General features: G+C 43.9%; 1 protein-coding gene across 2 annotated transcripts in view; it reads right to left on the bottom strand.

Moving 5' to 3' along the window:
* Positions 1 to 16553, bottom strand: part of SLC22A3 (solute carrier family 22 member 3) — a 75313-nt gene that overhangs the window by 14349 nt on the left and 44411 nt on the right. For both annotated transcript variants that reach the window (XR_013975626.1, XM_080941678.1), the window contains exons 3-5: positions 15285 to 15439; positions 13641 to 13809; positions 12737 to 12854 (exon numbers count right to left, since the gene is read on the bottom strand). Coding sequence is in view for 1 of the 2 variants with exons in the window: in XM_080941678.1 (XP_080797804.1) it covers positions 12737 to 12854; positions 13641 to 13809; positions 15285 to 15439 (442 nt within the window). In the remaining variant the exon portion in view is untranslated. The remainder of the gene's footprint in view (positions 1 to 12736; positions 12855 to 13640; positions 13810 to 15284; positions 15440 to 16553) is intronic.

Genomic DNA, 16553 nt, shown 5'->3' with positions numbered 1-16553 from the left:
ATAAAAATCCCTTGTGTTTTGATCACTGTTTTAGGCCAAATTGTTTTATTGTTAAAATAATTGCTTCAACATTCCGGTTCGCGCCGATCGCAACTCACTGTAAACATCCTTGACTCAACATCAAAATTCTTGAGATTTGGGACAAAGCTGTGACCCAACTCTGCTTTTCCAAAGCATAAGTTTAATGTGCCAGCTACGTAAACACCTGCCAGAAGAAAGGGAAGTCCTGACAACAAGACCGGCAAGCAGGACCACACCACCTCCCTCCTTCCCTGCTCAGTGAGCGGAGGACTAACAGTACTGCCAAGCAGGTGGGTATTCCGTTACAGTGCAGATGAACCCAGCTGGTCTTTGATTTACTAGCTCCGTCTCCGCAGTGACGCAGGTCTTCTGAAAGATGACCCACTTTCTGGGTGTCCAAAGACCTCGAGAGACAGAGAGCCCTATCGCAGATGGAATGCATCGAGCTGAGTCCTGCCAGCTCATACACATGGTGTCTGTGGCTACTGTTCTTTTATGTAACTTCTCGCTCTGTAGCTGAGTTTCTTTCCTACTGCCAGAGGTTATCAGACTTTCGCCTAGTCTGAGTCAGAAACAAAAGGTCTGAAATGCTATTTCAGATTGTTACGTGCTTTAAAAAAAAACTACTCTTTAATAAAATACAGCCTCTACACAATAAAACCCAAGTTTTAATAAGTTCTGATATGACTACAATCATATATCAATTTACTGCACCCAGAACATGGCACATGCCCAAATGCTCTCCACTTTGGGTGAGGGTAGCCTTCATCTGCTCTATGTTGGGACAGAGTTTCTTTAGAACTTGAATGGACACAGAATCTGGAGCGGTCCCTTCTTCCACACCTCCCTTGTCATTCTACTTTGTCATCTTTCTATATGATACAAATGTGAAAGGCCCTGATTTAGGAAGTTGCCTGTATAACGATTTGTCTCTTTAGAGGCCTGGTGCCTAGTAATGTTCTCATCAAAATAGGTATCAGCTATGAGCACTGGACTCCTTGCTTCCCCCCAAGCTGAAGTGCTACTTGCCCTAACCATCTCTCTATCCTTCCACTCTGCCAAGACCTTATTGGCCATCCACAGGCAGGCAGGCTATGTTAAGAGTTCTCTCTGATGAGCTATACTTTGCTGCCTTTACAAGTCTTCCTCGTATTTTTCTGATATATTTCTTCAGATGAACACCCAGCAGGGTCATGGTATTTTGCTCTCTCTCTCTCTCTCTCTCTCTCTCTCTTATATATATATATATATATATATATATATATATATATATATATATATATATATATATATATATGTGTGTGTGTGTGTGTGTGTGTGTGTGTGTGTGTGTGTGTGTGTATCACTCAATGTGTTATTGAACAATTATGACACTTAGAATTTTCTTCAGCAGTACAAGGATACTAACACTCATTATTATTTCTAAGATCCAGTTAGATGCTATATATATATAGATGTGCACATGTAAGCATTTGATGCTGGGTGCTGTTAGTGTTGGGATATATGTATGATATACATATCCACATACATATACATATATAAATGTATATGGGGAGATGATTGGGATACATACATATGTGTGTACACACACACACACACACACACATTTAAGAGGCATTTACTTGTAAGGGATCATTCACTCACCCCTTACTCATAGCTACTGATGTCACACATAGATGCCTTTCCAATGTGAACTGCCACCATTCATTTTAAAACCTCACATTTCTATGCAGGGTTTTGAATATAACAACTATACTTCATATCACTTGATCACTGTTGACATCTGAGGCTGAAATAGGTTCAATTATTTTAAAACATAGACACAAGCTAATGGGTTCAAGAGACTTGGCATAAGGAGTCTATCAGCAGTTCATTATACCGGGGATTCAATGAGTACACCCTGCCCTAGGCCTTGGGTCGGAATCCTTCTTTCAGGTTCCTCAGGGAACTAGCAGAAGAAACTGACTCAGTGGACAGTCCCAGTTCTGAGCCCCCGTGTGCCGATTCTCGGGTGTGAGCATCCACAGCCCAGTTCATTGTTCTCTGCTCTTGACTGTGGCTGTGAAGTGACCAGCTCTCTTGTGTGGCCGGGACTTCTCTACAGTGGTGGACTGCAGTCTGGACTTGTGAGTCAAATAAACCCTGTTCCCTTAAGTTGCTTCTATTCAGGCCTTTTTTCCACTGCGACAGAAAAAAGCTAAGACAGGTACCATCCTCCCCCCCACCCCCGTAACTCCTGCAGCCCGTCAGTGGCCCAAATGACTCTCATTGAGAATTAAATCCTGGAAACAAGCAGCAGATCATAGTTTATAAACTATGTTTGACTCAGAAACGGGAAAGATACAGCACCGAGTCTGCTTACTAACTGGTCTTCAAACTAGCTCAGTTATGGGACAGTTGGGAGTATCTGTTCTTCACCCTCAGCGTAGGTTCAGAGAGGCAACGACTAACTCCATCTGTTTCCGAGAACAAGCCACTAGATACCCTCACAGGAACCCCCAGAGGTCTGCTCAGGATCACCTCCATTTTCAGTGTTTCATTTGGGAATGCTGAGAAATTACCCAAGGCATTCTAGTATGATGGAGGAGCGTGGAGATCAGTTTACATGCTCCACAATGGATGTCCCAATCCTTTGATGAGGTCTGAGACTGGCCAGCTGCTCCTCTTCCTGGTCTCAGTCATTTTGCCAGTGTGTTCCTTGTTGCTTACAGCAAAACCTTCTCTAGGGAAAGAGGCGATGCTCTTATGTGGGAGCCATGAGCAGGGGGTGACACTCCATCCTAGAGATTCCAGAAGTGTAACCACCATTTAGCTAGGATCGGCACCATGGTAATGTGTGTTGGTGTTGTGCTGTGCCTATTCCTGACTTTCTGAGCTGTGACATGACATATTGTAGTCCAACAAATATGTAGGTTAGTTTTCATAATTAGTACTTGTACTGGCCTGGATTTCAATTAGTATCCTCTCTCTCTCCCTCCCCCCCCCCCTCTCTCTCTCTGTGTGTGTGTGTGTGTGTGTGTGTGTTCTCATGTATGTATGCAAGTGGAGGCCAGAGTTTGATAGCAGGTGTCTTTCTAAATTGTTCGCCACCTTATTTTATAAGACAGAATCTCTCACTAAATCTTTAGATCACCCACTGGCAAGATTGGTTGCCCAGTAAGCCCCAGAGATCAACCTGTCCCCTGACCCCCAATGCTGAAGTTGCAGATTGTGATATCACACATAGGTATTAGGATCTGAACTCAGGTCCTCAAGTCCACACAGCAGGTATGTTACTGACTGAGCCAGGCCCCAACCCCTCAAAAGCCTTTGATGATTCACAAATAAAGGGACAAGCTTAGATTTGGCTCTTTTAAACATATCTATAGGAGGAACAAAATCAGAATTGCATGAAGAACAGATATCGGAAGACAGGAGAGATGTGCTCAGCATTAGAGGAGCTGCTCAGTCATGAGATCAGACTCCAGGACCCAGTAACAAGCTGGGCTTCTTGCCCATACCTTATTCCAAACAGAGTAGGACAGGACAACAACTTAGCTGGCTGAGTTTCAGCCTAACCAATAACATCCAAGCCCAGGATCAAGGAGAGATCTTTTCTCAAAGGAACAAGTGGGCAGAGATGCAGGGGAGCACTGATTCTCTTTATCTGGTCTCCAAATGCGCGGGTGGGTGCATACCCCTCCTCCCACGCATATACCACACAGTTCACAATACAGAAACAATCAACTAAATCTTAAAGAAAAGAGTAATTACTGATGAGACAGAGAACAGAGTTTGCAAAGAGGATAAGAATAAATAATGAACAAAGGCAGCTGACAACTGAGCAGCCTGCTCTGAACTGCAGAGTAGGTAGTAAACTGGCTCCTAGTGAGCTGCCTAGGTCAGGTCTTAGGGACATGTTTAAGCCTTGAGTCTTATGTATGCTCCTGGAAACACACAAGTAAGTGCTTAATCTCTACTTTAGTCTATTCGGCAAAAATGGTCAAGGGCAATACCCGTTTGATAAACGCACACAATTAGTATGTGCTTCCAGATGGCCTGTATGTGCTAACAGGTGCTCTGTCTGTGCCTACTCATGTCCTATATGTGACCACAGGTGCCCTGTGTGCTTTCATGTGCCTTATGTGTAACCACAGGTGCCCAGCGGGTGCTACCAGGTCAGCAATTTCAATCCTACCTGAATATGAGGCTTTAATGTCAAAACATTTAAAGGTTGGTAGGAGCTAGGTTCTAATTTCTGGTCACTGAGAGCATGTAAAGATACAAAATCACACCCAGTTTCTTAGTAATTATTTACTACAACAGCGTTTACCTGCATCGGAAGAAATAGACATTTATGATAGACACCAGTTCACTACACAGACAAGGCATGGATGTAAATGACTTGTGGACCATGTGGTACCTCTGTAGCATCTAAGGGTCCATACCACTGGGCCAGAGTAGCTACATGACTCTTCTAGAGACCCTGCAGCTGAGTTACAGCTACTAGGAGACAAGTGAAGAGAAAAAATCTTGAACCACTCACCCAGGTGTCCCTCTTAGACTACTTTCCATGGCTGCCCCTGGGGAGGGTGACAAAGATTTGCTGTTTTATGAACAATGTCTTTAATAGAATAAAAGCCCTTGGTTCTGGCTACTATTCTTAAGAGTCCCTAAGACCTTTTTCTGACAAAGGATTTAGAGATCTTTTAAAGTTTTCTTTATTCAGATCTTTGAAACAAGGCAAGTTTATCATGAGGAAAAGGAAGGCTTGGTCTCCCTTTCTACGCATGTGTTAAATTATATCTTTCTCCTTCCACTAACACTGAATCCAAATGAAGAACACACGGTGTGGTCCATTATTACTTGTTTCTGATTCCAAGCCAAGTATTAAACCAGGTCCTGTTGTCATGGGCAGGAAGGACCATGATTAGTGCCCACATGCTGCTATGCAAGTAATTCAGTTATTTATTACAGGACTCTTGAGCTTAAGTATTCTCTGAGAAGAGTGAATTTTTCCCCCAGGAAAATTCAGCACCCGGAACCTTGTTTGCTATCTTCCTGATGGGACTTTGAGAGGTTAGATTTGGCCATGCTCATCCCTTGTAGTATAATTCCCACTGCTGTGTGTGCATGGGGCGGGGGGGACATACCCTCATGGATCAATGTCCCCTTCTAGCTCTGTGGAGTACAGTGCATTTTGCCTGCTCCCAGGACACACAACTTAGCAAGAGTTCATGGAGAAAGGCACTGTCCTGATGAGCCCATCAGAGAGGGACCAAACAGTGCTGTCAGGGTAACTGAAGCCGGAGATTATGAATACCATGGATCACCTGCCAGGGACAGGGCAGTACAGTGCCATGGAGACTGTGTTCATCCCTCACCTCCACTGGACAACGCATTCACAGAGAGGCACCTACTCTCATTTCCTTCACAGGAGGAAGTACAATGATTTCGTTGCAGAAAGTGATTTGGCAGAAAGGGACTTTGCAGAAAAACATAAAGGCTGACCAAATGGCACAGGAACAAGACCCTTGAAAAAAGCCAACTGTCTTTCTCTCTCACAGTATGAGTATGAAGAATCAAAGACAGGATTAGAGTGCTCAAAAGCAGACAAGGGGAAAGGCAAACAAACCCCCTTCTATCCCATTAGGCAGAGACCCAGATACAAAGATGTTGGGAGTAAAAGGAACTCCTGCTCATGAAGGACAAAGCCAGGTCAGCTATTGAGGAGGAACAAAGGGTGACCCCTGACCCCCAGATTATGTAACTAATGAATGACTGACTACCAAGTGTACTGTCGTGGCGTGGAGCTTAGAACTTAGTCCACTTGCCTGCCAGTGAGCGTCCCCAGAGCAGAGGAAGTGAGAAGAAAAACTTCATTCTCTAGTTCTTCCAAGTGGAAACTGCTGTCTACAGCCAGAACTTCTCTGGAGAGTGAGTATTTGTGGTGGTTTCAGTGAAAATGGCTCCCATAGGTTCATACATTGTCAATGAGCTTGGGGGTTTCAAAATCTCAGTTTCCTTCTTCCCTTTACCTGTGGATCAGGATGTAAAACTCTCAGCCATTGGTCCAGTGCTACGCCTGTTTGTTTCCTGCCATGATGACAATGGACTAACCCTTTGAAATGGTAACTGAGCCCCTAATTGTGGTAGTTTGAATATGCTTAGCCCAGGGAGTGGCACTATTAGGAGGTGTGGCCTTGGAGTGGGTGTGGTCTTGTTGGAGGAAGTGTGTTATTGTGGGTATGGGCTTAAGACCGTTGTCCTAGCTGCCTGGAAGTCAGTCTTCTCCTAGTGGCCTTCAGATGAAGATGTAGAGCTCTCAGCTCCTCCTATACCATGCCTGCCTGGATGTTGCCATGTTCCTGCTTTGATGATAATGGACTGAACCTCTGAACCTGTAAGTCAATTAAATGTTGTCTTTATAAAAGTTGCCTAGATCATGGTATCTATTCACAGCAATATTACTATAACTAAGACAGTATTCAACAACAGTGGTCTTTAGAAAGGACAGATTGTAGGGTGGAAAGGTAGCTCAGATAAAGTGTTAACCAAGAAAGCATGAGGATCTGAGTTACATCCCCAGTACCCTCAAAAAAAGAGCCAGTCATGGAGACACACACTTGAATCCCCATTGTATTCCCATTGCCGATCAGGAGGAAACAAGTGGATCCATGGGGTTTGGTAGCCACCAGTCTAAGTAGCAAACATAGGCCAATGAGGGACTCTGAAAAATGAAACAAAACAAAACAAGGTGGTCCAGCACCTGAAGCATGATGCCCAAGGTGAACCTCTGATCTCCATATGTATACACACACACAAAGACCCACATATGTGCATGTGGTTGACTCTCCTTAGATCCAAGATCTACCCAGATCCAAGAATAGCCCAATTCTAGAAAGAGTGGGGGGATTGGTGGTGACTACTATATACCCCCAGTTATGGGCTTATTCCCTGTCTTGGGCCCTGTTAAAAGTTGGCAGAGGCAAGATCTTGTAGCGAGATTTTTGGTTTCTCTGAAAAACACAGAAATATTGTGGGGGTATGTTTTGTTTTAGTCCCAGGTGTCGCATACGGGGCTGCTTTAGATTGTCCACAGCAGCTGACTGTGATTTGCCTCGTGCTCTAGCAGAGGTGCAGTCTTGCCAGCTGCAGATAGTTTCTGCAATTGTGTGGTAGTTATAATTCTGGGGACTTTTCAGAGGGTATATAAATGCTAGGACCCTGAGAATTGTTCATTGTTGTTGCAGTTAATAGGTTGTTGTTGGTTAGTTCATTAAGTAGTCATGTGCAAAGAAGTAACAAGAAGGAATTAGATATCCTGATGGTGAAGATCAAACTGGCTGAAAGGAACTTGATGGCCCTGGCCAGCAGAAATTCTAGTGATAAATATTGCCCCCTTTCTCCTCTGTTCTTTTTTCTCCTATCCTGTATTATGGGGGTTGAAAGGGTAGAAGAAAATGGATGGAGAAGGATGGAAGAAAGAACACACAAAGTAGCTCAAGTCTAGCTACAGGATCCAGTTACTTCCAGATGATAAAGGAGTTTGAATTGTAGAGAGGGACCATGCTACTTGACTGCAACTCACAACACTATGCCTTTTCGAGACATCCCAGAAGCCTTCTCTAACTTCTTCAACTTTGACCATACATTTCTAATTCAATGAAAGCCACAGGATACTCTTCTTGCTCCATTGTCTAGAAGCTATTGGGCAGGACCCCCCAAACTTAAAGTTATTGTTTGTCATGCAATTCAGCTGGTATGGCCACACCTCAAAGTGTGACTCTGACCCTTCTGAGACTCTTGGTTCAGGGACAGCACTGGTCCAGTATGGGCTGTCCTGGTAGATGGAGGAGAAAGAGAGCAGCTGAAACTCATGTCGGGCAGACCCCAATCAAGTCATACAGCTGAGGCTGACATAGGCTGTATTCATTGCCTCCTGACCTGCACTAATGTCATACTTCCGCAGCCCGTGCCAGACTCAGCTATTTCTTCAACAAAGCCAAAGCCAGCCAGGAGCCTGGGGGCCATGAGCTGAGTGGTATTCATCTGAGGTATAACTGAAGGCAGTTATGTGAATATAGTCAAACTACATGATACACTGGAACACACGAGTCATGATGAAACCCGTCATTGTGTACAGCAAATATATACTAATGAAAAACTAAACAACAATTAAGAAAATACTTCCAGACAAAGAGATAACACATTAGATGATTCCCTGAACAGCCCACCCATATTACATACATATCCCCTTGGCTGAGTGGGTTAAATTGGATCCAAACTAGCCATTTTCTTTCATTTTTTTTGTGCATTGGCTAATGTTTTGGGACTGGGGTGAACTTTGTTTGTACTGAATTTAGGTTATCTTCTGTAATCTAGAGCATGCATGGGGAGCCCCAAGCAAGGCTTGAAGGAACCCTGCTGTCAACAGAGGGATTGTCTGGACTGGGCAGGCAGGCGGCCAAGGCAGTTTCAAAGCATACAGAGCTGCCAAAGTGCCTCTACATGCTCTGAACCCAGCCAGCCTTTCCTCAGTCTTCCAACCTTTCTCTGCTCCCCACGGCAGCCACCTGAGGATGAGGCAGGAAATAGAGAGGTCTCTAAGAACAAGGCAGTTTACAAAATGATACCTTAAAAGAATCGGGATTCTTGGAAAAAAAGACACCCCCCCCCCGACAGGAAAATCCTATCCTGTCCTGGCTCTGAATGTCCTTGAGTTTATATGCTGAGTGTGAAATGCGGGCCAACAGCAACGTGTGAGGTAACTGTGTAAATATAAGGCTTCAAGGCGGTCCTAATATTGACACTTCCTTGAGGGGCTGATAGCTGAATAACTGTTGGGGCATGCTTATCATGGAATGCAAACTACCACAGGGTCCTGCTTTGATCTCGGTGTCAGAGCTCACCTGTGCTGCCGACACGGGGAAACACCCGTGTTGCTGCTCATTACTTCCGGGATATTGTGAGATGCATTTTGCAAACTATTAAGTTTCATGGGCATCGGAGAACCGATTGACAAGGAGACTAAAGAACGCCCCTCAGTGAACATGTTTGGAGGACGTTGGGGACCAATTCGCTTAGGGGGAAAGGAAGAGTTAAACATGCAGCCTCCTTTCCTAGACAACCCTATGCAGGGGTAACCAAAAATTGGTAAGAAACCTGAGTATCTATATAAATACCCCAAGAATAGATGTAGCAAGCAGGGAGAGATGGAAATAATTTATTTGTAACTCCTGATGAATTCGTCTACCCAGGCAGTGACTGTCATTCCCAGCAACATCCCCAAAGAGGCAAGCAGGCAGCAGGTAGCTCCGCTGGGAATGTACTGAGCCACTTAAGAAGTAGGCTTGCCAAAAATATCAAACCTGAACTCGATTAAACTCTAGCTCTGACTACTGAACTTAAAGGAGACACAAAGGCAGAGGATCGTGTTAATGGGTTCTTAGAAACGGAACCAATAAGCTGTGTTCGACCTTGTGACAGCATGGCAGGAGGTTATCACCCACAGAGAACGGGACAATCGGGTTACAAAAGAAAAACCACACACCTAGCTCATAATATTTAAGTGAGTTCATAATTTTTCTGTCAGAGGTATTCATAGTTCTCCTTTGGCCACAGGCAGCCCACGGGATAGCTACATGCCAGACAGGTCTGCTTAAATTAAAAAAAAAAAAAAACTGCTTAAGATTCTTCATTCTCAGAGCTGTTAGAAAAAGCAGCAGAAGAGACACTTAAAGAGAACTCAGATCAACTATCACAGCATATCAATTCCACGAGGCTGCTATGGCAGCCCAGAGAGAGCTACAAGCCGTTGTAAGACAGTCAGGGAATGGAAAATGCCACCTTGCTGGTTGATGCTAGACATCCTAGTTTCTTCCCCATTGCTAGATGAAATACCCTAGGGAAAAAGCAGCTTAAGGGAGGAAAGGGTTGGCTTAACTTAGAGCTCCAGGTTGCAGCCTATCATGGGGGGAAGTCACAGCAGCTGAAGCTCAAGGGAACTGACCACATGACATCCACCGTGGAAAGCAGACAGCAACGAATTCTTGTATGCACTCGACTTACTCTTCTCATTTTATATAGTCAGGGATGTCCACACAGAGCGCAGTTCACAATTAAGATAGTCTTCCCACATCAAGACAATCCCTCACAGATATTCCTAGAGGCTAATCTTAATCTAGACAACCTGGGCGTCCCGTTGGTGTCTAGGAAGCAGGTTCAGTCGGTTATCCTTACGGTGACGATACTGAGGTTCTATTCTAGATGCCACCGCTCTCCTCATTAGCTCTCCCCATAGCTATCATCCCCAGAAGCTCTGATTATTTGCATCTTTCTCAATGTTCATTCTGCAGTGTCCTGAGGACAGCACTATGACCCCAGAGTTGAATCAACATGTTTATGCTCCTACGTCAGAGAGAAATGCCACAAGATGCAGGACCCGAGAGCTGGAATAGTTAAGACGTTTGGAAATTTGTTCTTCCAAAGGACTCAGGTCCAATCCCCAGTACCCAGGTGGCAGCTCACAGTCATCTGCAACTCCAGTCCCAGAGGATCTGATGCCCTTTTCTGGCCTCTGTGGGCACTGCATACATGTGATGCACAGACATATATGTAGGCAAAACATCTATACATACAAACCTTTGTTTTTATTAAAACAAAGTTGGATGAAAACCATCAGTAAAGAAAACCATCTTTAGACAGAAACAAAAACAACAGATGCAGCTTTGGTAGCAAAGCGCTGGCCAATATAGCGAGGAATCTACAGTAAATTCCTCGGGTGTCAGGTCTAGCGTTGCATGGAAACCTCTTGCCTATTGGTTTCAGCAACTGTGATGACTCAGAGTTCAGGATCTTTTAAGCCCAGTCATGTAGGACGCTGAGCTCTCCCTGCTAGCATGAGCTTTACTGTGTGTCTCTGAGAGTGCTGTAAATGAAATAGCACATCTGACTGCCCTTAGATGGCTGCAGCATTATTTCGTTTGCCACCAGCAGGCAGCTGTTGCTTTTACATTCTCACAAACCTAGATCTAGATCATACACCCCTGGGACTACATGTGCAATGTCTTCAGCATCCTGCATAAGAGGATGGAAAACTATTTACTTGACCATTAAAACTAGAGGGCTAGAGAGGTGGCTCAGTCAGTCAAGTTCTTGGACCTGAGTTTGGGTCTGAGTTTCATCCCCAGAACTCAGGTAGAAAAAAAGTAGGGCCTGTGATTCTAGCTTTGGAGAGGCTGAAGAGAGTGGATCCCTGGGGGTTTTCTGGACAGCCAACATAACCTCTTTGGAAACCTTCGGGTCAGTCAGAGACTTTGTTTCAAAAAGAAGAGCATCAGGTGCTATAGGGACAACATCTAAAGTTGTCTCATCTGATTTCAACATGCACTCATATTCATCCATATATATGTGCACCCATGTATACATACATACACACACACACACACACACACACACACACACCCTAAGCACATATAATCATCACCTTGATCCAACTGTGAGGACCTACAGTGAGATCAAAGGAGGTTGGGAGAGTGGTGGACCATTTCTTCCCTATGAGGAATGTTCCCCAGAAGAGTAACAAGAGTGAAGACACATTAGTGGTTCCAAAAGGCGACACACACTGTGCCCTTGCTAAGTATTTCAGATCTGTACCTATGTTAAACATTTGAGATGAATAGACCTGAAGACTCATTCCTAACCAGTGCACAACACTGAAAGTCAGGCTATTGAAACATTGATAAAGCGCAGCAGCTATGGCTTGCTGCCTCCTCTGAGAAGGGCGGAGTCAGGGATCTGAGCATGCCTCCGAAGCTCCTGAGTCTCCAGGGAGGATGATGAACCAACCAATCCCATTTTTCTTAGAAGATTAAAAAAAAAATCAATGTTCTTATCAAAACAAGCGCAGCACTATATTAACAATTGTGTTAACAGGCCAACATCCTTCGAGATTTAAGTTAAGACCCATGCCTTCTAAAATCGTTCTCCACTATTCCTTTAGTGATGAATTTTTTTACCCTGGACTCCCTTGGTCTTCACTTTACTGTGGAGAGGTTATTTTAAATGTGTGCTGTATCTTTAGCTATTTCTCACACCCTCCAATGGGCAGTGATCTGATCACTTTCTCTGTTTAGTTCTGGAGTGTAGAGGTGAGGAGGTTAGGGGTGGGGGTGGAGGGTGGGACAAAGGCATCCAAAGGTTTTTGCTGGGGAAGAGAGAGAAAGAAAGTAAAGGGGTGTGGGATAAGGGGAGAAAGGGAGAAAGAAAGGGAGGGACAAAAGGAGGGAAGAAAATGTTAAGTCTAAAATTAAAATATCATCTCGCTCAAGATCTTCTGAGACCAATCTTTAGGGTCTCTGGCTCTGCAGGGCTCAGTGGTAGAGAGCGTGTTCAATCCCAAACACTGGGCACAGCGGGAAAGAAGAAAGAAACACAGCAGTAACATCAGCAGCAGAACCAGATTCACTGGAAAGACCCAGATATGGAGAAAAGACCCAGAGCATGTAATGGATGTGAATGAAGAGACACCACACATCTACAGTAAAGAATACTAGTTCAAGCACCTCAGAGAAAGTATTAAAATGTGGCCTGAAATGATCAATCAACCTCAACTAAAAAATGGTTCGGTCAGATGTTTAAAACCTATCATTATGTATACTTTTAAGGAGTATTAAGCACAGGGGTCGTAAATAATTAATTCACCCAACTTAAGTTTACTACCCGTGATGATTACCTCTGAGTAACTTGATGAGAGGTGTTTCCCATTGCACTTAGCCACACGCCTCAGGATCTGCAAGGCTTTCTCTCCTTGCTTCCGGGTGATCAGCCAGCGGGGAGACTCGGGGACCACCCTGATGAGAGAAACAATTCTTGAATTAGGTTAGAAACCCAGAATCCCAGAAGCCTGGGAGTTTTTCTAGCCAAAGAGATCTCGCAGCGATTAGCTTACAAGTGAGGATAAGTCCCAGAATTGAAAACAGGCTTTCAAAAATTAATTTGTTTGTAAATTTATAAGAAATGGCAAAAAACGATAACTTGGCCATAAAAAAAAAAAAAAGATTCTCTGTGGTACATCGGTTTTGCAAGAGCAGGGAACTCTCCAGTCCTGTGTCTCTGATTACAAATATGAAATCGATTAGGGACTAGTCAGCATTTAGGAAAAAACAAAGTCTTTATTTATGGAGCCTGGCTTGCCCATACATTAAAATTCAATGAAAGGAATAAATTATATCCCCCACCCCCACGGTAAGGGTTAAATCTGGAACATCTTGATAATTTAATTCTCTGATGTTCTTAACATCTCATTCATCAAAGAATGTTAATTTGCCTAATGGGTCTTTATATTCTTTAACCTGCAAGTTGAAACACAGAGTTTGCTACCTCATAGTTCTGATGAAAGCGTTGCAAAGGGATAAATCCTAACTCAGCCACTTCATCTAGAAGTCAGTATTGGGGCTGTTTACTGTTTGTAGTGACAACTGTCAATCAAGCAGATAATCTCTCTAGGTTGTGAGAATTCTAGGGAGATTTAGAAAATCCCTTCCGTTGACTTCTTTTGCATGCCTGCTGATTCGGACTCTAAGTTCATGTGCAATAGGGCAATAGGATAAATACGGTAATAACCAAAATCGCGTTACCAGTAATAAAGGAGGAAGAAAAAGTTGGGCAGAGAGATGGCTAACTGGAGGCCCTGCCAGCTGGGGATGATGTAGGCAATTCCGGGAAGAATGATGATTCCCAGGGTGAAGAACATCTGAATCACTATTCCCACAATCCTCCTTTGCTTTGAACCAACTATTTCTGTCACTGGAAGAAAACAGACGAGAGATTAGGGGAGTTCTCAGCATCAAAGCAAACATACTCGACACCCATTAAAAATCGGTCAGCATCCCTGGAATGTTCTAGAAAATGAGAAAATGGTGGAAGTACTGGAGCTGGCTTTCCAAAGTTCCTTACACATATGCACTTTCCTTTGCTCCTTTCCTTAGGTATCTAAGCCACCCTCTGGGTACGAATGAGAAGTGTGATAAGCCTATGCTGGTTTCAGGACAACTCAACATGGCTGTTGTGAGGGTCATTGTAAGTATTAAAATAAACAGCAAGTTAGCTCGATGTTGTCACTGGAGCTCTAAAGATTTGTATGTTATAGAATCCACCTGAGAAATTTTGTTGCGGGAATCCTGACACCCGCCCCCTGCTCCTTCCTACTAGCTGCATTGTTCTCAGCACCCTGAGGCACACTCATTGCCTTTCGACTGCCTTAACATTACAAATTCAAACATCCAGATAGACTCCCTCGTGTTAAAATTGCTACCAACCATATCCCCTAGAGCTCCCAGAGACTAAACCACCAACCAAAGAGTACACATGGAGGGACCCATGGTTCCAGACACATATGTAGTGGAGGATGGTCTTATTGGGCATCAATGAGAGGAGAGGATCTTGGTCCTGTGAAGGCTTCATGCCCCAGTATAGGGGAATGCCAGGGTGGGGAGGTGGGAGGGAGTGGGTAGGTTGGTGGGTGAACACTCTCATAGAGGCAGGAGGAAGGAGGGTGGGATAGGGAGATTCCAGAGGAGAAACTGGAAAAGGGGATAACATTTGAAATGTAAGTAAAGAAAATATCCAATTTAAACAAAAAAAGAAAAAAGACATTTAAATTATTAAAGTCAAAATAGTTCTATGAAATATCAGTATGCTGAGCTCAAACTATATATTAGTTTGAAGTAGAAAACCATATCAGAGGGGGGGGTATAAAATAAGATTGAATTAAATGTTTTTAAAAAAGCCCACACACTTCAGCAATCTCTCTGTTCCAGCCAGTGATTCTCAGTCCCTCCTTGTACCCTATTTTCTTTTCCCACCATAAAAAAAAAATCTTCGGATGTCTAAGACGACCCTGCTCAGGACAGTTGTCATGGGAAGGATTGGAAGTCTGAACATCTGGGACAATGACATCAGATGATCTCCCTCATCCCCTTGCTCATGAATCCTCCACCACTTGAAGTAGGTGGCTGGTTTGGACTTGAATTAGAGCCAAAGGGAACAGCTTGGACCAAAGACACATAAGTGAGGGACAGTTTTATAGTCTGTATCTGGTTCCCAATTTTAATCAGCATTCCAGTGTCTGACAGAACCAGAATCCCACCCTAAATCCTTGTCCTAAGTGTGGAATTGCTGTGAGGAGGTGTCCAAGACTTAGTGTTAGGGAACGCTGAGCTAGACCCCTCCCCTTCACGCTAATTTTCACACAGGAGTGGTCGCAGTGGCGCAAGCCTTACCAATCACGAAGCAAGTCATCCAGGCTCCCTTTCCAAACACTCCTTGCAGGAAGCGGAAGATCACAAACACAGAAAAATTTGGTGCAAATGCCACCACGACTCCCGTGACCGCAACGCCGAAACAGGATATTAAGTAAATGATGAGCCTGCCATATCTTAGAGAGAGAGAGAGAGAGAGAGAGAGAGAGAGAGAGGGAGGGAGGGAGGGAGGGAGGGAGGGAGGGAGGGAGGGAGGGAGGGAGGGAGGGAGGGAGAGGACTTAAACACCATTATCAACATAACAGATATAGAATTAGACAGCGTGCAAAAATGAGCCAAATGTTCAAAGAAAAAATGTCCCCTGTAACTTACCATTGCGGTTAACAATATTGACAACATTACCTATGAAACCAGAGAAAATGGAGCTCGTCTCCAGAGTGACGTGATAAAATTAACAGCCCACAACATGTCTTTGAGATTCTCCAGTGGTGACCTCTGCAACACTGCTCTGGAATACAGTTTCCCTGCTGGCCTGGTCCTGACAGCTGCTGTTATTTTTGTGGGTGGAGTCTCGGGGAGGGGACAGAGACAGGATGAAGCATCCCTGGCATGGTATAGATGCCTCCATTTCAGCCCTGTCTCATCCAGTTGCCAGTCATGACCTTGTGCAAACTCCTGAGCTCTCTAAGACCCTCATTCTGTCTAACTCTCCCTCCCCACTTTTCTAGCTCAAATGGTAAATTAATTAAAGTTTCTAATGTGAAAACTCTCTAAGGTTTCTAACCAATGTGTGTTGGTATTGATTTTTTTCAAGAGTTATAGAACTATAGTTTAGTAGCTCAAACAAAGCCTAGGGCATGTGGTCGGTTTCCCCAATCTGGCACAAATATATTTCCTGTAGTTGTGACAGTTGACTGACTTATAGGAGCTCATTGTCAGTGATCTGTGTGAGCCATTTTATTCTCTACCATTTTCTTTACAAATATCTACAACAACAGTCCAACTTCTGCGTTTTTGCATCAATGGCAGAGACTGGAAGCAACCTTAATTTACCAATATGTTTTAAAAGTCCACTTTATTGTGTGGTTTATCCCTCACCACCACTGAGTGATTCACCTATAATAATTAATAAGCTAAAGGTGACATCATTACAGAATTAATACCCAAGTCTACAGTCCACACTAAGGTTTCAGGTCATAGACATTCCCACTGTCCCCATAGTTGGAAACCTTCTAGAATGTTCTGTAGACAGAATCTTACAACATGTACTCTTTTCAAACTGGCTTCTTG

The sequence above is a fragment of the Micromys minutus genome (genome assembly GCF_963924665.1).
Source record: "Micromys minutus genome assembly, chromosome: 30".
NCBI classification, from domain to species: Eukaryota; Metazoa; Chordata; class Mammalia; order Rodentia; family Muridae; genus Micromys; species Micromys minutus.
Note: the sequence above shows the minus strand (reverse complement) of the source record. Positions and strands in the feature narration are given on the sequence as shown.